Consider the following 22,652-nt stretch of genomic DNA (forward strand, 5'->3'; position numbering starts at 1 on the left):
TGATCTCACAGATGTGGGTGTGTATACAAATGCATATGTAATGTGAAACTGAGTAAGATGTCATTGAATTTCCAGTTTTCAGGCAGGCCTTTTATGTTATTTTGAGAACGTTATCTAATTCTATCACACAAAGTCAACCATTTGAGAGGCAGTTGCGCAGGGGACAGGACAACTTTTAACTAAGAAATAAATTGCCCTGTCCCGGTGAAAGAGGACACCAGATTCACTTGGTGCCGAATGGTGTAATTCAGTTTTCTTTGCACCCCCCCCCCATACACCCATCATTAGAAAGCTACCATGTCCTCAGAATGCATAAAATGTGGGAAATGTATGGACTCTCACATTCTTGTGTTTGTGATGTAGCTGAGATGAAAGACTTAGCATTGAGTCAGTCATCAAATGCTTACAGAGTACATGTTCTATTCAGTTCCTGTCCTTGGTGATAAACTAGGAGGAACGGCAGTTTGATCTGTAGCAGTGAGCAAATTTGTGGCTAACAGGAGGAATGGAGTAGCTTCAAGAACAAGATGGACTGGTCTTGCTGGAAGAGGCCTGTAATCCCACCCCATAGGGAAATAGAGGCCAAATGGATAGATAGCTCAGAAAAATCACAAAAGAGAAGGGAGTGAGGGAGGAAGGGAGGATGCTTGGAACACAGATCTTCAGATTATAGTTTCTCTTACAGCAGGTCTTTGTGAGTCAGGTTCTATCACCCACACTGCTAGAGCCAGTTATGTTCTATGTGGTTGATCTGGCATTATAGTCTTTCACAACTATCCACTTCATTCCAGACTCCCCCTGGCCAACAACTAAAGAATATTCTTTAAAACAGTAGGCCACTACCATAAGCCTACATTTAGGTCAAAAGTTCCAGATGAAAGGAGACAGAGACAGAGACCCACACGGGAGCACCGGACAGAAATCTCAAGGTCCAAATCAGGAGCAGAAGGAGACGGAGCACGAGCAAGGAACTCAGGACCACGAGGGGTGCACCCACACACTAAGACAATGAGATAAAAAAAGCATGGGATAAATCCGGACTAGCTGAACATAGCGGACAATGAGGAATACTGAGAATTCAAGAACAATCGCAGTGGGTTTTTGATCCTACTGTACGTACTGGCTTTGTGGGAGCCTAGGCAGTTTGAATGCTCACCTTACGAGACCTGGATAGAGGTGGGCAGTCCTTGGGCTTCCCACAGGTCAGGGAACCCTGATTGCTCTTCGAGCAGATGAGGGGGTTGGGGACTTGATCGGGGGAGGGGGAGGGAAATGGGAAGCGGTTGTGGGGACGAGGCAGAAATCCTTAATAAATAAATAAATTTAAAAAAAAAAGAAAAATAAAATAAAAAAAAAAAGTTCCAGATAGGATTTTTTTTCTATCTAACATTACTGAGATGAAGTTGACAATTACAAGTTGTTTACAGTTACATTATACAGCCTGACTGTTCGATACATGACTATGTGTGAAATAACATCACTAATTGCTTAGCACACTTAGCACCTCTCAGAAGATCTGCCCTCGGAGCCAATTCCAAGTGCACAGGATAATATTGACCGTAGTCATGCAGCTGGACATTTATTTCCCAAACTTCCTGATCGAGCTGCAATGAAGCTTTGCATTTGTCAAGTATCCCTTGTAGCCCTTGCCTCACCACTAGGGCCAGCAGCAACACTTTACTCTCACGTTCTGAGTTTGGCACTTTTAGATTCCACATGGAAATGAGGCCATGCAGTATTTGTCTTCCTGTGTCTCCTTATTTCACTTATCATAGTATCCCCAAGTCTTTACATGCATTACGAATAGCAGGAACTCTTCTCCAATTTTGAACAATATTTTATATAGTATACATATATATATATTATACATAGCATATATGTATACAAATATCATATCCCATCAGCTGTACACCGTATTTTCTGTATCCCTTTAATAGTGGGCATTTAATTGTTTCTGTATCTTTGTTGTTGTGAACAACTCTGAAGTGAACCTGGGAATAGAGTTAATCGTCTTTTCAATGTGCTAATTTTGCTATGATTTTTGAAAAGTACTTAAAGTATCTAGATATTATATCTGTCTTAAATGAGCACTTGCTCTGGACATCTTGGCCCATTTCTGGTGATTTAATTGGTCTTTTGCACTACTGAGGGTAGAATACAAGGTATTTTGCCTGCGAGCACAGTCTTCCCTCACTGAGGTCTGGATCAACCTGTGTGTACTTTTGAATGTGTGTAGACATTTGCTGCAGACAAATGCAAGGGTAGCAAGGCAAAGCATCCCTGGCCCAGACAGGAGAGTTCAGCCTGCATCTTCCTTGAGGACAGAGGTGGAAATTGCATGTTGTCACTTTGAAACCAATTTTGAACGGAGAGGTTTGTAGAAATTCTGAAAAGCCTTTGCAGCAGCCCCAGAACATAAGTGCCATCATAGAAAACAAACCAAATCACAGACTCACTGGGAATGTAGAGAGCATTGTGGGAACTCATCTGTTTCCTCATGAATGCGGTCGTGGACCACCCAGCTTTCTGTTCATGGATTTGTTCAATGAACACAGTGATCATCAGGCCCATCTCTTGCTGCAAGTGACAATATTTCATCCTTTCTTATTGTTTTTATTGCACTATACATTTTTCTCTGCTCCCCTCCCTTCCTGCCCTCTCCCCTCTACCAGCCAAATAGTATTTGATTGTGTGTATATATCATAAAATAGTTACCACAAGCAGTGGGGAGTAGGGAGCTGTATAGATGGTCTACATACACCATGTTATATCTAGAAAGGGAGTAGAGGGTCCAACACTAAAGTTGCCATCACCAGCAGAGATGTGCTGTTTCAAAATAGCTAAACGGGAGTATTTTGCATCTTCTCATGTCAAAGAAATGATGTATGCATCCCATAATGGACATCCTGATTAGCCTGCACGAGGCAAGGACACATTAAAACTACATTATACCGCATAACTAAGTAAAGTTATATGTCAGTAAAAATGAAAACTGAGGTTGACATTAAGTCTAGAAATTTGAATGATTTAGCTCAAATTGAAACATAGAAACACCACCTGTAAGAATAGTCAATAACGATACTTATTTGTCTTAGATATGGTATTTTGAAAAAAGGAAGGGAGGAAACTGCTCCTTCTAAATGAACACTAAACAAGAGCCATAGCAGAGGGCAATGCTGGAGCAATTGTCATCAGATGTGCCATGCATGAGCTGTCTGTGGCGGTTCCCTCAGACACCACCAAATTATCGTGATGGGATCGGGAACAAATCTTAGGTGGAAGATGTCATCAGTACTGTTTTTCACTTCCTAATGTGTACAAGTGGTCAACCAGGTAGATTTTTTTGCCACTTGTTTCCAGAATTCCAATATTCAACCGGATTTCTCTGAGAAGTCAGTCATTGCCTAAGGGGCATCAGCTAGAAGACTCTAGGTGGTTTTGTTCTCTGTGTGTGTGTATTTACTGGACATGTACAGATGGTATTTCAAAGGGGACAGTAGATTCTCATGATGCAATAAGGGCTGGGAAGCTGGCAGAAGTCTCAAAGAGAGCAGAAGACTTTGCCCCAGCTTGTGATAGGGTAAACATGTGACCTTCCCTGGATCCCCTATGGACTTACCAGGAAAGCATGAGAGATGCATACGTCCACACACATGCACAGATACACACACATAAATAAGTAAAAAGAGCTCTGCCTCCTACTCTTCTATTCTGCATTCTGCTCACTGCTCAGGTTTAGAGTGCATACAAACACTGACTGGCAGCTGTATTTCTCTGTGTGTGTGAACACTCAGTAGGTCAGAATCCTGACCCGTCAAGTCAGTGTCTGCCTGACACTCAGGCACCCTGGAGTGGTCAATGTGAAGCAGGCCTCCTGTTTGAATGTTTTTTTTTTCTTTTCAGTGCTAACTCAGGGCATCAGGAAGGCCCTGGGACCTCCTGCAGGCTTCGGTAGCATTCTGTCTGGTATAAAACTGGCTGGTAATTATTTCTAGCTATGGGGAAAGAGGTAATGAATGAATAAGTGAAACTCACTGATAATTAAAACTTTAGCTGTTTTTTCCCCATCTGCAAATAATAAAGCAACTTTTAATTAGCCTCTCTGAGTGGCTGTTTTGCATTTGTGTGTCTGTGGTATGATATATATCATATATGTGTGTGTGTATGTATATATACATATACACATGTTTTATATATTATATATATATGAGTGTGTATGTATATATACATATACGCATGTTTTATATATATTATATATATGCGTGTGTGTGGTGTGTATAGGCCCAGTATTAAATAAGTATCATTCTGGTCACATCCCATTTTAATTTATTGAGGCAGGGTCTCTCACTTGAACCTGAACTTCATCCATTTGGCTAATCTATCTATTCAGCCAGCGCCAGGAACCCCCTCCCACATTCTGGGATTACAGAGGGGCCTCCACACTCATTCAGTATGCATGTGGTGCTGGGGTGCAAAGCTCAGTCCTCGCTTGGGGGTGATTTCCCCACCGAGTCATTTTCCCTGCTCTCCCCATATTATTCGTGCTGTGGATCTACAGCTGCAAAGCCCCATAGACCCAGTAGACTCCTCACCTGAAGGGATTACAGGAGTTTAAAATGTATAAAATCAAAACCTATAAAATAATTAGTTTTTTTTTGAGAGAGGGGAGTGACATGTGCTAATGAAGGAATCACCAGAGTCCTCACGGATTGCGTCTCTGAGGCAGGAGGCTTTTCTGGGAGACTGGAGTGGGAAGGGGTGTCCCAAAGAGAAGCGATGCCATGAACCGAAGCTTAAAATAGGGCTGGGGGTTCATAGATATATCTGGCAGCTGCATGAGTTTAGTTGACAATCTATAGGAATGAACCCCTATTCGGTGTGGTGCGACCATGAAAGCAGAACAATTGGCTATGGTCTGAGCAGCAGAGGATCAGGGTTAAATACTGCATGCTGAGGCTAGCAGCTATTGTAACAAATAAGGAAACAGCCAAAGTATGGACGTAAAAAAATAAATAAATAAATAAACCAAAACAGATTAATCCACATTTGTGTCAACCTAACAACGTGAGTCTGAAAAATGGATAAAGTGAATTACAATAAAAGAGTTAGCATGCATATTTTAGGGACGGAAAAGATTTCAAAGAATGAAATCTAGGAAAAAGGAAATGAAAGTAGTCTTTGGAATTGAAAGAAAAGAAGGTTAAATGTTGACTATGGTGGCACCCTTGGTTTTCAGTCTGGGGAAAGAGCTATGTCTTGCATATTGTGTACGTTAGTGGCAGTGTGAATCTCAGAAGTCATACAGACACTGGGGGAAAAACATATTTATTCACCATTTGAAAACAAGGGACACAGGTGTCAAAGAATCACAGTCCATGGCCTCCAAAGAAATGTGGAGTTAGAGATGCAGCCCCTCTGTCCTCAGGCCTGCTCTCTGAAGTCCCCAGCATGTGAGTATCATGAGCCTGGCCACATTTGGTTCCAGTAGGGCTGAGTGCCACTTGGTGGCTTTGTGAATCTTTCAAGAATAGTGGAGCCCACGGAAATGCTTTGGGAACCTAGATGGAAGAAAAGAAATGAGGGTTAAAGTAAGGCAGAAGAGAATGAATCATCATGAAAGGTAAAAAGTAAAGTGCTTCCTCTCTCCCTCCCCCTTCCTTTCCTCCCTCCCCTCCCCACTCCTTCCCTCCTGCCCCTCCATCCTTCCATTCCCCACCCCTCCCTCTCTTTCCCCTCCATCCCCATCCCTCCCTCTCCTCTCCCTTCCATCTCCCATCCCATCCTCTCTCCCATCCTCCACTTCCATCTCATTCCTCCCTCTCCTCCCTTTCTCTCATGCAGATACACACTTTTACATACACATGTACTGGGGGCAGGGAATCACAAAACCTTATTTGCATTACAGTAAACACTAATAATAACAAAGGCAGAAAGCAACACAATAAGCTATAAGTTTCCTACGTGAAAATGATAATATAATTGGTAATTTCCTATGTTTTCATGCTACCATGTATGTTAGCATACATATTTTTACCTAATGGCATATACATAAAAATCAGAGAAAAACCTAAACTTGCATATCTGGCTTACCATTAGCAGTGTTTATTCTCTGCGGTGAATTTTTCCCTCCCTTCCGTGCCTGTCTAGGCTGCTTAGGAAGTTAACAGCAAACATGATTTTTCCAAGATACAACACCTTAAGACTGTTAAAAATTCCTCTGATTCATTCACTTGTAAATAAGGTAGAGTTACAATTGCTTATCATCCATTTCCTTCCATCCTTTTGCCCTCCCAGGGCTTAAGGCAGACCTTAAGAAGTGGCTGTGATTTCCCAGAACTACTGCTTAGCTGCCACTGGCTCAAAATTGCACTAATTCAGTGCTTGTCAAATAGAAAACCGGCTTTCCTAGGCCTGTCTGTATGTCCCCCGCCCACTGCCCCTTAGGGAAGCAGAGACTAAGTGGAGTTGACCACACACAGCCCCTGATTTCTTGCCAGGAAGTAGTAGTAATCACAAAAAACACAAACCCCAATTAATCAGGACCTCTTGGAGTGGGGCCCAGGCCTGGGTGTTTATTCTAAAAGCTCCCAGGTGATTCGGACGTGCAGCCAACATTAAGAACCTTGGCCCTAATGGATTAATTTACTAGGGGGCCATTTGAATGCAGCCCTTTGGAGAGGGGGAAATTAAAGTGGAGAGGTGTTGGTTGACCAAGGCCAAGTTGTTTCATAGCCTTGAGCTTTGTGAGAGAATGATTATGCAAACAGAATAAAACAGTGTGGTGTGGGCCAAGCCTTCACAGTTAGAGAGGTCGCTAGATGGCCTTCTCTAGGACATGCAGAGGGCTGAGGTCAAATTCAGTGTTTAACTGAGGAAAATGCTGTTCTGTGGCCGCTTCTTTTCCAGATATTCTTATTCACAAAACACAGCAGAACCCAATTTGTATGCTAATGCCAGGGGACTAATGCCTTGGGGCTCCAGAGCTTTCTAGCTTTTTCTAAAAGGTGGCTGTAGAAACAGAAAACATACTGGCCAGGAGAACAGTGGCCTTTGGGGGCATTTTATACTGCAGCAGGAAACCATTGTGAACGGCTTTTCTTTTCATATCATCGGTTGCCCCCCTTAAGGCTAACAATAATGGATTCAAGCAAAGGTTCCTAGAGGATTTCTGGATCCCTCTCTTCTTCTGCACAATAAGAGACTAAGCTGTGACTTAGTTTGGTCTCACTATAGCAGAGACATTAGTTTAACTGTCATTCCAGCAACCTGCCCCAAATCCGTGCAGTTCCTGACCTGGCATTGTGATCCGTTTCCCAGCAGGAACACAGATAAGCATCATGAGTTACTGGGCTCACAACCATCATCATACGTTGAAATTACTTCATTGACCGTCATTTGTTGCAATTATTAAGCCAACCCTGTGTCTACCCTGTGCTTCATGGTCCTGTATCTATCCTTCTTAGTCCTGAATATCAAACTCTAAGGGTGTTACTTTGCCCTGTTCACTGTAAGAACCTTCAAGGCGCACCAACAGGATATGGAATCCCTAAAGATCAAGTCCAGTTGAGACCCCAAGTCTGTGTTATTTGTATAGTGCCACATTGCCAAACAGAACTGGGTCAGGGAAACTCAGGGTCCCTGCCTTGTGGGCCCCTGCGACAGTGCCTCTGTCTCTAGACCTTAACCCTTGGCTTCTAGGCCACATTTCCTCTTATGTCAAAGCTGTTCTCAGTAGAACCCGACAACCCTATTTTTCTCACAGCTTGGCTATCAATATTTTTTTTCTGAAGACTCCATCTTGCATCTCACCTGTTCTTAATGGCATTTCATTTTGTTCCCTGGTTTAATTCCCAGTCCCCGTGGTTCAGAGGAGAAAATATAGTTGCGCTCAGCCAGAGTCCTAAACAGATGTTCCCCCATCTCCTCTCGTGGGTGTGACAATGCATCACTTTCAGGCATCTTAGCCCTGGCCTGCCAGCCTCTTGGTGCCTGTGCCGAATGCATCCAGAGCCTCGCACTAAGCAAACCGGAAGCTCCGCTGAACCCACCAAAGCCGCTGCCTTCTAATTGTTGAGAGTAGCAGCATCTGGACGTCTCAGCTGCCACCTGCTCTCGGTGAATGTGTCGAGTCTGTGTGAGGGGAATGCAAGTGCTCTCACAAACGTGAATGAAAAATCCTACATGAGCATGTCAATGTAAATACTATATTGTCGTCCCAGAAAGCGGTCGTTTTGAAGGCAGTACCTGCTGCTGTCTCCTTCTTTCCGACCATTAAATGATCCATATACAGGAGTATGATTTGCATCCAACTTGTAAAATCTTCTTCCATCACAAGTCATACTGCAAAACATACAAAAGCCATATTCCAAGCACCCTATATTTATGTACTATAAGAACTTTCTGTCAAGATCACTATAAAATTCAGAAGTGGGTTTAGTTGGCAGAAATTCCTAGGCAAACTGACCATAGCAGCCTATCTGCCTGGGAGGAGTTATTATGCCGTCAGTAAGATACTATTTATGAAGTTCTAAAATATACAGCATGCTGGGTTTGATTCTGTTAAAACCATAATCCACAATGAAAGCCTCACTCTATGTGGCCATCTTCAGGCTCATAGAGAACAAGTCTGTAGAAGGTAACCTCGCAGGGCCCCCGCTCTGTGACTCTGTGAGTGGCCAATGCCCTTGACCTGTGTAATCTGGAAGCCTAGAAGAGGACTAGGAGAGGCACAGACACCCCTGTGAATTCAGGAGGCTCTGCAAAATGTTAAATCCTGGCATCTTGCCCTGGTGTCTGGAAAGTGCTCAATCTGCCTTCTACAGTGGTGTTTAGCCTGAGGTGGAACCAAGAACAGGAGGAAAAGAGGGAGACCCTGGGCAAAACAAAGTAAGCCACAGGCTCCAATATCAGTGTGAGATTTAGAATTAGTTGCTGGTGGGAAACAGGACCGGATGGTACTTGATGAACTGAGAGCCTTGGGAAGAACTGTCACAAATGCCTCAGCTGACGCTGACCGCTGAGGTCCAGATGACCTTTGCCTTTCACTGCTACATCCCACCAGCTTGCTGAACATACGAAGACATCTTCTTCACTGAGAGACAACAGGCATTCAAACAGATTGGTGGGGGGTGAGGACAAAAACCCAAACCAAAAATGTTCCCAACACCACATCCATAGCCTCAGGGAATGGCTCAACAGGCAGTTTGGAAGTTTGCATCCAGACCATGATTACTGCAAACCACTGCAGGCTCTCTTTACATATTTATTCCCTGGCTCATTTTTCTGTCTTCATGTATACTGAAATGGCATCTCTTGCCTGAGCAGGCTGCTCCCTGGGCATTAAAAGGAACAGGCAGCAAGCTGCTTGCACTTATCATGCAGATAAGAATTGAGCAGAAGCAACAGAGAAAAAAATATGCTAGCAAACTGGAGAGAAAATATATTCTTAAATAAAATAATCATCATATGGAAATATTTCAAAAAGAGGCAAATAAAAATTCAGAATGCAAAAGAAAAAAATGTGGGCCCCATAATCCATATTGCCTGCAAATTGGAGAAAATGTATCATTTATAGAAGGCCATACAAAGTAATACAGGGAATATATCTGCTCCATGTAAATTTATTAAATGCAACTTTCTTTTTTCTCTTTCTTTCTTTTAGATAAAAAACCTCTTCATGAAATAAAACCCCAAAGTAAGTTATTTTTCCTCTTGTGGATATAATTTATTCTCATATTTGCTACCTTGCTGTTGTATTTGTTCAGGAATCAAACAGAAGCGAAGTCCTCTGGCAGATCCTGGGCTTTCGGGGCTCTCCTCATTGAGTTTGGAGTCACATATCAGAGGTTTAAATCAAAAAAAAAAAAAATATGCACGTCCTTTCCCTCCCTCAAAGCAAAAGTAAATCTCTCTTCTTGATTCTTTCTGCCTCTAAGTCCGTCTCTCTGAAGATGTCATCTAGGATTCTTATTTCTGGAGAGATTTATAGCATTAAAATTAATAAATATTTGTTGGTATACGCATGCATGAGAGCAGCTTTGTGGGCAAACGCCTGGCTCCTAGCCCTTCCAGGAAACGGCAGGGAAGGAAGGGTTCTGGAGAATGCCAGCCAGGAGTCTCACCTGCTGTGGCATCCATGGTAACTAGGGAGATTAGAGCCAGCACTCCACAGTGAAATAGGCCCAAGCTGCGTGTTGGTGTTGGCTTCAGTACCCTAGCTACAGGCTTGCTTTCTGAAGATGCCTTTGCATTATTTCTATTTTGCATCCAGGGGATTTAGAGAATGGGGAGTGGCTTTAATGGTTGGAAGCCTGGCATTTGACTCCATGGTTCTCAGCTGATGCAATTATGGTAACCTGGAGGTCTTTGAAAAATTGGGAGTTGGGGAGCAGGGATTAGAATCCAGAAATCTTTAGTTTTCAGGGCTCCCCCATGTCATTCCATTATGCACTCAGATTGCAAACCATAGCCATAGAATTTGTGAATGGGAGACCAAACAGATCAGAATCTTGGAGTATGATGGGAATTTAATAAACATATTCTACTTTTGAAAAAAACAAGTGAATTAGAATCTATACTGGGGGATACTCCTAGAATTGATATGTTATTGTGTCTAAGTAACTGCATGAACCTAGAGATAGGTAAAGCATACTAAGGAATCTCAGGCTATGAGACAAGAACCACACAGCTGACATCGTTAGCAGAAGTAAACAGCTGCCCAGCTGCTTCGAAATGTAAAGCTTGGGAAACCTGTCTCTGTCCAGTTTCTCTCATTTAATGCAAGATGAATGCCTTCTGATGATTTCAATTCACAACAGTAGAATTCAAAGCTCTTAGGAGAGTTAACAGCTTATATTAGCTAACTTCTTTGACAAAAACCGAGACCTTAGAGGACAGACATAAATAGACCCAGGGGTGAGCATCAGAAGACATGACATTTTGTTCCTTTTCTACTTTGTTGCTATGGGCAGCCTGTAGCACATAGAGGCCACTAACTTAAAATCTGAGAACAATGCAAGACAAAACCATCCTTGGTGTCTTTATCTGCTGCCGCCAGCTATGTGTAAAGGAACCACTGGTGCCCAAGTGGTGTACTTTTGTTCCATGCACACTTGCTTTGGAAGACTGAGTTGGGAAGAACTCAGCACTGTGTGTCTGTATGTGTGTTGGCATGAGCACATGCTAAGGGAAGGGAACTTGCCTTTAATATTCAGCCCATACTTGTGTCCTGACTCTCAGAGAGGTAGCTAGGATGCTGGACTCTGTGATTTCTCTTAGTCTCATGTGCATGTCATCCCCCAGTTTGGGTATAGAGAGTATGAGAAGATCATGGGTGTCCATGTCGTAACCAACATGAAGATTATTTATAAATGCATGTGTGTGTGTGTTTCAAAGAATTAATTTCATGCTTAGTCTGTGAGTCCTGTGCCTTTCGAATTTGGTTACATCTGTACTTTCAGGCATAAACCCCACAGAAGCTATTCCTTGTCTGTAGGGACTCCTGAATTCATTTGTGCTTGGGGTTCTCGCTCCTAAGCACCATGCTTAATTGCTGGATATGGCAACAGAATCACTTAAACTGTTTTAATTTGTGATTTCCCTAAAAATAAAACCATGCCAGAATCAATGTGATTGCAGAAAGCTCCCAGAGGAATCCAGTCAGGGTTCTGTGAGCTGCATGGTTGGAAGTACATTACACAAATTCAGGTTAGTTGTTCAGTGGAAGTGGGGGCTGGGTTTAAGACGACATGAATCATCACTGATGCAAAATCAAAGTCAATTATGAAGATAATTGAGAAACAACCTGTTCCTATATATAGCGGTACACATCATCTTCCAAGCGCCCTGGTGGGTAGACCACATCATTCAGAGGGAGTTTTCTACACCATTCTCCAGAACAGACAGGCAAAGGAGCTAGCTTTGCATTGCAGGGAAGTACAAAGAGAAAGTGAAGTCTTAAGATATGTGTTGGCAAATCATAATGACAAACTGGGGAAAATATGCGCACTGCATAGTTCATGAAAGCACTTATTGTAAATGAGATAATTTAATCAATTACGTTTCCTAATGTACTAAACCGAATGTTTCATTTTCTGCTTCTGCACATCTTAAATTATCTTCAGGTGCTTTATGAGATTTAATCATAGTTAATAGAAACTTCATTACCATCAAATGTGCTTTCAATAAATGTTGTGTAACAATGTCAGGAGGTGCAGTGAAATATAGTAGGTTCTGAATGGCAAGCATGAACCCCCAGAGTCAAACTGAAAAATGGTTGCATTCTGAGAGTGAGGCTCGTTGGAGGCTTGGAGAATGGGGTTTTCGGAGTGGCTGTAAACTCCTGAGAGGTTGCTGGCTCAGCAGTTTCAACAAAGAAGGGCACTGACAAGATTCAGAATTTCCCCAGAAAATGGTTCTGTGCTTTAATCTCTTTCCAGCCCCCTTCTATACAGTTGTTCTGTCTTTATAGGAATGAGTGCCTACAAGACTGGAGACTTGGCTCAGAGGTTAAGAGCACTGACTGTTCTTCCAGAGGACCCAGCTTTAGTTTCCAGCATCCACATGGTGGCTCATAGCTACCTGTAACTCCCATTTCTGGGCATATAAGGCCATCTTGTGACTCTGCAGGCAGGCACTGCATTCATATGGGGCATAGACATATATGCAAGGAAATACTCCTACATGCCTACATGTAAAATAAAAATAAATGAATCTTGAGAAAGAGAGGAAGACAGAAAAGAGGGGGGGGAGGAAAGAAGGAAGGAAGGAAGAGAGGGAGAGAGGGAAAGAGAGAGAGAAAGAGAGAGGGAGGGGAAAGAAGAGAGGGAGGGAGGGAGAGAGGGAGAGAGAGAACGAGAGAGAGAGGAAAAGAAAGGAAGGAAGAAAAAAGAAAGAAAGAAAGAAAGAAAGAAGAAAAGAAAAAGTGTTCCAGCTGCCTCAGAGACATCTAAGGAACTAGTTCTAACTTCACAATTCAATTTGTTCTTCTCTGCCTCCATCTCTAGCCCATCCCTCCTGTTATCTTCTCCATTTTAGTAAACAGTTGACCACCAAGTAAATGGTCTGGGTCAAAACCTTTGTCTCTGTCTTCCTCGCCACCAATTTCCTTCTCTATATCCAACAAACCATCTCTGACTGCCTCTTCTGTGCTCAAACCAATCTCTGCTTCCCTGACTCTATCATTTCCATCCGTTTGCTCAACAGTTCCTTTTGCATCCTCACTATGTGCTAAAATATGTTCTGCTGAGTGGAGAATCTGCCCTAAGCCCTACACATTGTGGGCTTCATAAAGTTCACAGTTTGGGTGAAGAGAAAGTTAATATGAATGTCAGAAAACACACCAAATGTGGGACAATGATGTGACATGTTATTAAGTGGGATGAGGACCTGGAACAGGCTTTGAGGGAGGATTGCGTTTCTGAATAAAATATTCAGAGAAAGACTAATAAAGTTGCATTTAGAAAACACTCAATAATCAAGGCAGCACAGATCTGGAGTCCCTGAGGGTGAGTGCTCAGGTTAGTGGACCATCAGAAGGTGAAGGCTCTGAGGTGAGACCTTGCTTCCAGGCTCTGGGGGAGATATACAAAGGAAAGGTTATACACAACCAAGTTACAGAAAGGGTGGTATTTGTTAAGGTCACAGAAGTAAGGTGAGAGGGGAAACTCCATTGCATCTTAGGCCGTCATAAAGATGGTGACCTTGACTCTAAAGGAAGCAGAAAGTCATGGAGGGCTTTCACTGAGAGAGATACGGCCTAATATTTTTAAATATACATCGCAATTGCACTGTCCAATGTAAACTCATAGGAAACCAGAGCAGAAGCAAGGGCATCTATTACAATGATCCATTACAAAAAATAATCTGTTAATATGGTTAAACTGTTAGAATAATCTAGGCTCAAGATGATTGGGGCTTTGGCTGGATGGACAATGGTAATATTTGAAAAAGAAAGTCCTATTTTGAACGTAAGGGTTTAATGATAGATTGATATGAAAAAAGAAAGATATTTTGGGTGATTCCAAATTGGGGGCTATGCATAGGAAGGATGGAGTTGGCATTACTATTACTGCGAAAACTTGATGAATAATTTTGAAAAAAGAGCCCAAAGTTCAGTTTGCGTGTCCTATTAGGTGCCAAATGGAGATTGGAATAGGAGGATGAATACAATAGCCCACAGGGCAGAAAAATGCATATTTGGGACTCATCGTGCCAGTATGATATTTAAAGCCAGCAGGTGGGTTGAGGTCAAGGCCTTATGATGTGAATAAGGAAAGACTGAGGATCAGGTAAGGTAAGATAGCAATACTTAGATGTAAAGGAGGCCAGAGTCACTGCAGAGAAGAAGCATGACCACATTAGGAAGAGAAGATCCAAAGGAAAAGGAAATAATCCCACAGTCCCAGGTAGTATAAATACATAAAATTATGCATACACTGATGACAGGAAATGAAACACAAAACTATCTGAGAGACGAAGGGAACAAGTGGGAAGGAGGGAGAGAGAAGTGGAGTCTGAGGGAAGTATGTTCAAAATATACTATATCCCTGCAAGAAAATGGCCTTATAAAGCCCCAAATAATGAATACAAAAAAGCCAGGGTCCTGGGTGACAAAGTCAAGCTGTCTTCCTAGCAGAGATCTTCATTCATCTTACCCTGCCTAGTGTTTCCTTAAGTGAGCTTAGCTGAGCTTTTTGGAACTTAAGTTCTGGGCAGATCTCCTGCCTGTTGAAGCCTTTTCAGGAGCTTACTAGCATTCCCTGAAGCGCAGCACCTTCTTTTGACTAGTTTAACAATCTGCTGCTGGACTTCCTGGCCACCAAATGCAGTAGCTTTCCCACTGAGTGTGGAGCCTCAGGGACTCCTCCCCAATCCATGCTGGAATTTTGATTTTTAATCCTAGGTAGATCTTGTGTAGGTAACCACAACTGCTATAAGATGATATATGCAAAATCCATTTCATATCTAGAAGTCAGAATTTCACAGCTCTCCTTGTCTGCCAGCTCTTAACGATTTTTTCTAGCCTTTCTTCTGTCATATTCCCGAGTCTTGGAAATGGGGGGGGGGGGTGTTAATGTCTATTGCTGAACAGCTTTGCACTTTCAATTGTTATGAGTCTTTTTTATTGATGACAACACACTACAAAAAGAAAAAAAAATCCCTGATTGTATTTTAGAGCACCACAAATCTCATGGTTTAATAACATGATTGTTTGGCAAAATAACAATAATAGGTTCCCTCCTAGGGCTGAGAGCTTCCCCAGTCATGAGCCTTTGACCAGGTTTACAGTAATAGACCGATAATCCCTCCTATGGTATAGACCTTTGTCCAATTGGAAAGCAATTTGTTACCTTCATAACCATCCTGCCACTGTTGTGCCGCTGGGCCTGTCTTGCCTGGTTGGCAAGGGTCTAGTGCCGTGTAAGACCATTGATATCTTTTTTCCCACAGCAGCTTATACAGAACCTTCTGGATCCATATAGGTGAACTCTCAGGGAGCAAGTTTTCTAGTCAATTGAGGCTAATTTCTTTATATCCTGCATCCAAAGAAAATGGTGTCTTAAGCAATAGGGTCTTGCTACCTAGTTATAGTAGGCAACTACGAGCATTAGCAATGGTTTGGGTTATTTCAGGTGCCCATGGGGTTTTCCTGACCAGTAACAAGTAGGGAGGTATCCTGTCAATGGCACTAAGATTTTCATGTAGAAAACCCATGTCTTCTGGGAGTAGCATCCTCAAGCAGAGGACTTATATGCAAACACACACACGCACACTATTGGTATATGGAGATATACCAATATCTCCGTGGTATTTTAACTATCTTACACACTAGTGGATTTATATACGACTTCTTCAAATATCCTTAGTTTTGGTGAATCTACTCCTTAATTTTTATTTTTTTAATCTTGAGAACTAGTCTTACTATGTAGCCCAAGCTCAGGAAGATTGCCATAATTTCCTGGTTGCCAGGATTACAAATGAGTGCCATTATGTCTGGCCAGGACAGTGTCTCATTCATCATCTTACTTGTTGCATTTAGAGTATTACCAAGATCAAAAATATTTATTAAGTTATTGTTCTGAGTCTTCCTGTTAATTCTTTACTGAGTAAAATTTTGTTAAAGTGCAAAATCAAGAATTTTGCTTCTAGGTAGCCAAAGTTATTCACTTATGAAGTAAGTATTTGTGATATACGGTTAGTCGTGAACCAATGAAATATGAAGGGAAAATCAGAAATGTCTTCTCCTTACAATGTAATACAAGATGGAAGTTGAGTGGTTAGAGAAAAAGGAAGTGAAGAAATTTGAAGACTCACCTACTGTGTGGTAGGATATAGCCACAGATTTGCATCCTGAAATAATTTCCACCTGGATGTACGGCCAAGGCCTGGCAACTAGAATCCTCTTTACTCAAGAACTTTGCGTCCCATGGGTTTGTCTGCAGTACATTGACTTGCAGAGGAGACCAATGTTTACCAGATAGGCAGCTCTCAGAAGATGGAAGCTCAGTACTCACCCGTACGGGCTTAATAGGTGGTCATTCTGCCTTGGGCTATAGACATGAATAGCATTTTCAATTGGCAAGATTGTCTTTGGCTCATTCCTTTAAATCCTCCTCAGATATCTAGGCCCCTCTAAGCTAGCATGAGGCTAGCAGCACTGGTACTATTCTTCCGGGCACACTCTAAAACATTTTCTCCCTTATTTTGTCCGTCATTTTTCTTCATCCCGTGCTGATTATTTTCAATTACATAAGTACAGCACTTTCCACAAATTGCATGATTTGCTTTGTCCTTCACAATCATTCTTCCTCTAAATCAATTCAGCACATATATGTGTGCAACATTTGTAATTTTCTTAGCGTTTTTGACTTTTTTTGCTATCTGATTTTTAGCGTTTCATAAGTATATGCTTTTTCCTACTTCCATTTTCAGTGATTTCACTGGCTCTGTCCTTAATGGAAATAATGGGATTTGTTCATTAAATGCCTCAGAACCAAGCAAAGACACAAAGAACAGGGGATAGACCCATGTGTTCTTTAGTACCAGTAGAGCACCAGGGTACTCACTAAGGCTGTGCATTCACAACCACTCTCTCCCCAGTGTGCTGAAATTTATAGACGTGATGTCTTCAGTGGTCAGAAGAAAGTAACTAAGGTGAAGAAATTTACTCAAAAGCTAGAGGTCAAATCCCACTCTTTAGCTCTTTTACCTTGTACCTCTCCCATTAGTAAAAGTACAGTACTTTTGCAGTTCAAAAATGAGAATTGCCAGTTAAACTACTGGACCCTTCATTTAAATTTAAATTTTGGGTAAACACATAATAATTTCTATATTGGCACTAGATACTACATGGAAATTACTTTATGCTAATATTGCTAGTTATTGAACTGAAAATTTAGATTTACTTCTATATTTTTTTGAGGCAGGGTCTCGAACTTACAGTCCCAGTTAGCCTTGGGACTCATTATGTAGGGTAAGCTGTCCTTGAACTCACAGAGATCCATCTGCTTCAGCCTCCTGGGTGCTAGGATTAAGGACGTACACCATTACTCCAAGCTAGTTCTATATTTTTGTTCCGTATATCTAGAATCCATGCTAAAAGGAAAAACTTGTGAAATAGTCTAGTAGCCCTGTGTGCCACCTGCACTGGCTGCGGGGAAGCTGCTTCCTGGATTGACCTTAGGTTGCCTTGCTGTTGGGATTCTGGCTCAGTAGTTGGCTCTTGTGGCTTCCATTTGTTTTGCTTCTTACTGGCTTCCCTTTCTGGAGATTTTCTTAATGTGGATTCCTTAGCAGTTCACTGCTGATTACATTAGCATTTCAAGTTTGTTGGCCTGGTTTTCTACAATGGCAGGAGTGGTTGCTCCAGGACACCCACCAGGAGATCAGGCAGAGTAGTGTGGATATAGTAGAAAGGTACTCCCATCTTCCCAAACCAGGCCTTTGTAGCTCGAGGCCTGACCATAGGTTCCTGTCTGCTATATGTTAAACGTGATATATGTTCAATTTGTAACATGTGAATTGAGTTAATGTTCCATTAGCAAGAAAAATTAATATGTCTTTTACCTTAGAGGCTGGAAAACATGGGACAGTTAAACTAAACAGCCCTGGCTGGACTCAACAGGCCATCGGTTACCACAGATCACTAGAGAGGGCTGTCACTCAAATTTATTTCTAAGAAGGGGCCTTGAAAGGTCAATTATTCCCCCAGCCAACTCTGATAAATAGTAATAATAAAAAAATAAGATAAAGTAATTGCAGACTGTTACAGAGTCCTGCTGATTTTTTTTTTAGAGACTTTCTGAAAGGCGATTTCACAATCCACCTTAGAAATATAGATGTTTTAAACAGCCCTCATTGTAGGAAAGGTCATTTTAATATCAAACCAGACACCCGATTGCTTTAATAAAAGGCCATTTCCTCCTTTTCTATTCCTGGTAGAGATGGCAAGAGACTTTACTAGTTTCCTCTAAACAGATGGCCAGTGAGTGCCTACTGTGGGCCTAGTCTCTTTTTGGAACAGCCCCTTATGCATCCCATCTCCAGGAAGCAAAGGCTTCTTCTTTCTTTCTTTTTTTTTTCTTCTTTCCTTTTCAAGGCCCAATTTCCCACCCTCTGTTTCTCTTCAGGAATTCCTCTGTGGGCACTTTTTACTTCATTCATGATCCCTCCATGCTTTGCAACTTGGAAATAATAGGTTTCTCAATCAGGTATTTTGGTTGTTTTTTGAGTTGCCTATAGATGTAGGTTATACTTAACTTTTCTTTTTCCTTTCAGATATGCTGAAGCCTTCCATGCTTTGCCTAAAGCTTTTGTGACTTTTAGTAAAAGAAAAGTAGGGATAAGAGGAAAGGAAAAACAACAGTAAGACAGTGGGATGCAAAGCCTCATTTATGAAATTGAAAGGCCCGGCACCCTGTGCCCACAAAGGCAGAGTATCCCTGCTCAACCAATGCTTTCATTCAGAATCTCACTGAACCAACAAATCAGCAATTTCTTGTGTGTGCCTGTGACAGTTCTGTGTCTGTGAGAAGAATGATAGTTATAAACGCACATGCACAAATAGAAATGGAAAGGAAATTCTTTTGTTTTGTTTGTTTGTTTGCTTATTTATTCGAGACAGGGTTTCTTGTATAGCAGGCCTGGCTGTTCTGGAACTAGCTCTGTAGACCAGTCTGACCTCAAACTCACAGAGATCCACCTGTCTCTGCGTCCCAAGTGCTGACAGGTCAGGGAACCCTGATTGCTCTTCTTCGAGCAGATGAGGGAGGGGGACTTGATCGGGGGAGGGGGAGGGAAATGGGAAGCGGTTGCGGGGACGAGGCAGAAATCCTTAATAAATAAATAAATTAAAAAAAATACACCAATAATGTAATTTTGAAAATAAATAAAAAGGATAAAAAAAAAGGAATTCTTGAAGGACAGATTCTACAAATCACCCCCAGACTCTGGTTTCCTCAGTATTGTGCTCCTTCAGTTGGAGACCAGGCAAGCAAGCAATAAACAGTTGTGCACAAGGATTAGCAAGGTTCTCTGGGAAATCAGAGAGAGAGAGAGTACTGCTTGTGAGGAGTTGAAAGCATTTGAGAAGAGCAACCTAACTGTCATGCAGATAGCCATCAGTAAAATGTACAGTCCAAAGTGCATTTTAGGACCCCTAAGCCCTGTAAGTTCTAACACTCAAAGTCAAGCACAGTTGACTACACCACCTAGGACAGAGTTACGCCAGACAGGGGACCACTTGGGCTGGCACTTGACAAGTAGGTAGATAAAGATGGGCAGATACTGCTGGAGGCATGTATATTACACTGACCAGGACGCAGGCTCTTTTATTAGCAGTACCCACCTGACAGGTCATTCGAGTGCAGTTGAATGTGGAAGAGCAGTGCAGTGATGGGTCAGGAGGACACAGGAGTGGATGTGGAGGCAGCTACATGTCCTGGGAAGTCACTGTGATATGTTATATGCTATGCAGCTCCCCTGTGTCCCCGCAGCTCCCCTCAAAGGAACAGCCATGTCCCCATTGCCAAGTCAGCGCCCTCTGCATGCACATCCACTTTACTGAATATACTTGCATGTGGTGAATCTGCATGCCAGTGTGGGAGTGTAGCTGTAACACACACACACATGCACACATACACATGCACATAACTTTCTCTTTCTACTAGGAAGCTAGTAGAGAAAACATGGAGCTAACTCTTTGGTCCTGAGCAAAAAAAAAAAAAACTCTATTAGCTACCCAGAATTTATAGGAAAACCACTCTATCCACTCTATGCTCTTGAAATCTTAGAGAGAAGTTGGCAAGGGGGAAGGAATAGTGCACAGCACAAGCAGGCAGATAAAAGAGAGAAGACGACAGTCAGGAGAAAGAAATATGGAAGTTCACATTTACAAGAACTTGGGCTATGGTTAAGGATACTGGGTTAAAACTCTTGAGATATAAAACGGGGCCTGGAGTATTTGTATATGCCATCCAGGCTGAAGCTGAAATACTAGGAGTCTATAACCATCTGGCTTTTGGACAATAACTGACTGAGAATGTGAGCTGTGTGTAAACTCCGTGCAAACACACGACAAAGTTGGCTCTCATTTTTTTTTTTTTTTGAACTGATGGAATTATTGCATACTGAACTTGGTGACTTCCAGATTATTCTTGTGAAATCAGTACCACTTTGTTCTTCTTTCTGTAGTAATCCCTCCCTGATGGCTAATAGCTTTCCCAGGCGTCAGGGATATAAACTCCAACAGGGCCAATGCTCACCTACAAGTCTAGCTCAGTGTTTTTCTTTGTTTGTTTGTTTTTGGTTTTGGTTTTTGTTTTTTGTTTTTTTGATACAAAAAAAGTCACCACCTGACTCCTAGTCAGTATTTTAAAGAATTTACTTTTATTTTTAATTATTCTTACATGTGTGCCTTTGCATTGGTTTGTGCTCATGTGTGCACAAACTCTCAGGTTCTCTGCAAGAGTATTCTTAAGCATTGAGCCGTCTCTCTGCTCCCTTTACTCACATGAAATATTTTTAATGTACTATTTTGTTCTTGTAACTTAAGTCAGATGATTCAGAAATTTTCCTGGGAAAGGAAACATGATAAACAATACATACCATTAGTCTAAAGGGAAGGATTGGAATAATGGTGATAATTCAGCCCCCTTATGTATCAAAGACCAAAATGGGAATCTGGAAGGGAAAAGCAACTTTCCCTTGTCTCCCTCTTTTGTCTCACCGGGCTCACATCCAGTGATTTCGATTTTGATCTCTGGAATTTTACCTTGGTAAACTCCCTGGCTTTCTGCTCCAGTCTTCCTGTTTCAGTGCCTGGAACTCTAAGAATGCCTTTATCTCGACTTTACAAGCTCAGCAGAGAAGCAGCTGCAGCCAGTACACAGCCGGGCTGCTCCCCTGCATGTGCTCCTTTGTTAAGAAGGTGTGTGCTCCCCAGAAGTATCTTTTAAATGGTTTTCTCATCACTTAGCATTATACAAGGAAGGAAAAGAACTAACTGATCTCAATTCCAAGTCCGCTCACTGTGCCCTGTGTCCTGGTGTGATGCGTCTCCTGTGTTCAGTGTGCTCTCTGCCCTGAGTGTCATTCTTCCCTCCAAGGAAACACGGGGATGGGAGCATGACCAGGTTGGTGGATGCCTCCTTGTTCCTCCAAAAGATAGGCAGGCATAGCATGGAAATTCTGCAGTGGAGGTGTGGTTCCTGGTGTCCGCAGTTCTGGGGAATGATGGCAGTGTGTCTGTCTGCCCCCATCCTGAGTTAGAATGAAGCTCTGCGTCTTACCCTGTTGCATGGCACAGCTTCACGATGCTTTGCTTATTAAACGTGTCTGTGGAACTCCTGACCTTTCAGGCCTGACTCCTTCTGACGGCTGTGCTCCTCTTTGCCCGATATTTTCATGCATTTCCTGAACTACTGCTGATTTGGTTCCGCTTGGTCTCCACGTTCAGTCTTTAATTTGGTAACACCTTATTTTATGGCCCACTAACTTCGTTGAAAATAAATTCACTTTATACTTGTGTGACTAGCATTACCCATTTGATAAGTACCATTTTAGGGTGCGAGGAATGCATAGTAAGTGTGATGCAATTACAAGGTAAATATATGATGTGTTTCTTTTATCCCCTCAGCCCAACCCTGGATAGCAGAATAATTATTTCGGACCCATTACGTGTACTTGCTACATAATCTGATGGGAACTTAATTATGTAGTTATTTCTTGCCACCTTCCATTTCCATACACTCTGGGATGTCGCCTCTTTTAGGATTGCCTTGTTTTAGATAATTCTTCTATGTTGAGTTATAATAGCCCTTATCAACCTGCTTTTGGGATGAGCCACACCCAATATGTGTCTGGAAAAGAATTCAGCTGTAGCTTCTCCTGGGGGTTGGGGAGACATCCACATCCTAAAATTAAACTAACGTTTTTATTTTTGCTTTGCCCATGCATTCAATAGGATGGAGTAGGCGAGGTATGGGAGAATCAGCATGTGACCCCTAACGAAGTGTCAGAGTCTAACAGTGGCTTGGTACCAGAAAACAGTTCCCATAGACACAAGAGCCCATGGTAAAAAAAAAAACATTTACCGTGGACATAAGAGCCCTCAACAATCAAAATATTCCTGTCTCACATAAAAACTGCTCTCG

General features: G+C 42.1%; 1 protein-coding gene across 9 annotated transcripts in view; it reads left to right on the top strand.

Moving 5' to 3' along the window:
• Unc5d (unc-5 netrin receptor D) overlaps positions 1-22,652 on the top strand; it is a 537,586-nt gene that overhangs the window by 444,494 nt on the left and 70,440 nt on the right. For 5 of the 9 annotated variants that reach the window (XM_041673692.1, XM_041673695.1, XM_041673697.1 and 2 more), the window contains 2 exons: positions 9,662-9,694; positions 22,463-22,477. In XM_041673692.1, coding sequence (XP_041529626.1) covers positions 9,662-9,694; positions 22,463-22,477 — 48 coding nt within the window. The remainder of the gene's footprint in view (positions 1-9,661; positions 9,695-22,462; positions 22,478-22,652) is intronic. The other 4 variants (XM_041673694.1, XM_041673696.1, XM_041673698.1 and 1 more) reach the window with 1 other exon arrangement.

This window comes from Microtus oregoni, unplaced genomic scaffold (assembly GCF_018167655.1).
Source record: "Microtus oregoni isolate MIOR12 unplaced genomic scaffold, Mior012 000024F_ref0000369, whole genome shotgun sequence".
In the NCBI taxonomy this organism is placed as follows: domain Eukaryota; kingdom Metazoa; phylum Chordata; class Mammalia; order Rodentia; family Cricetidae; genus Microtus; species Microtus oregoni.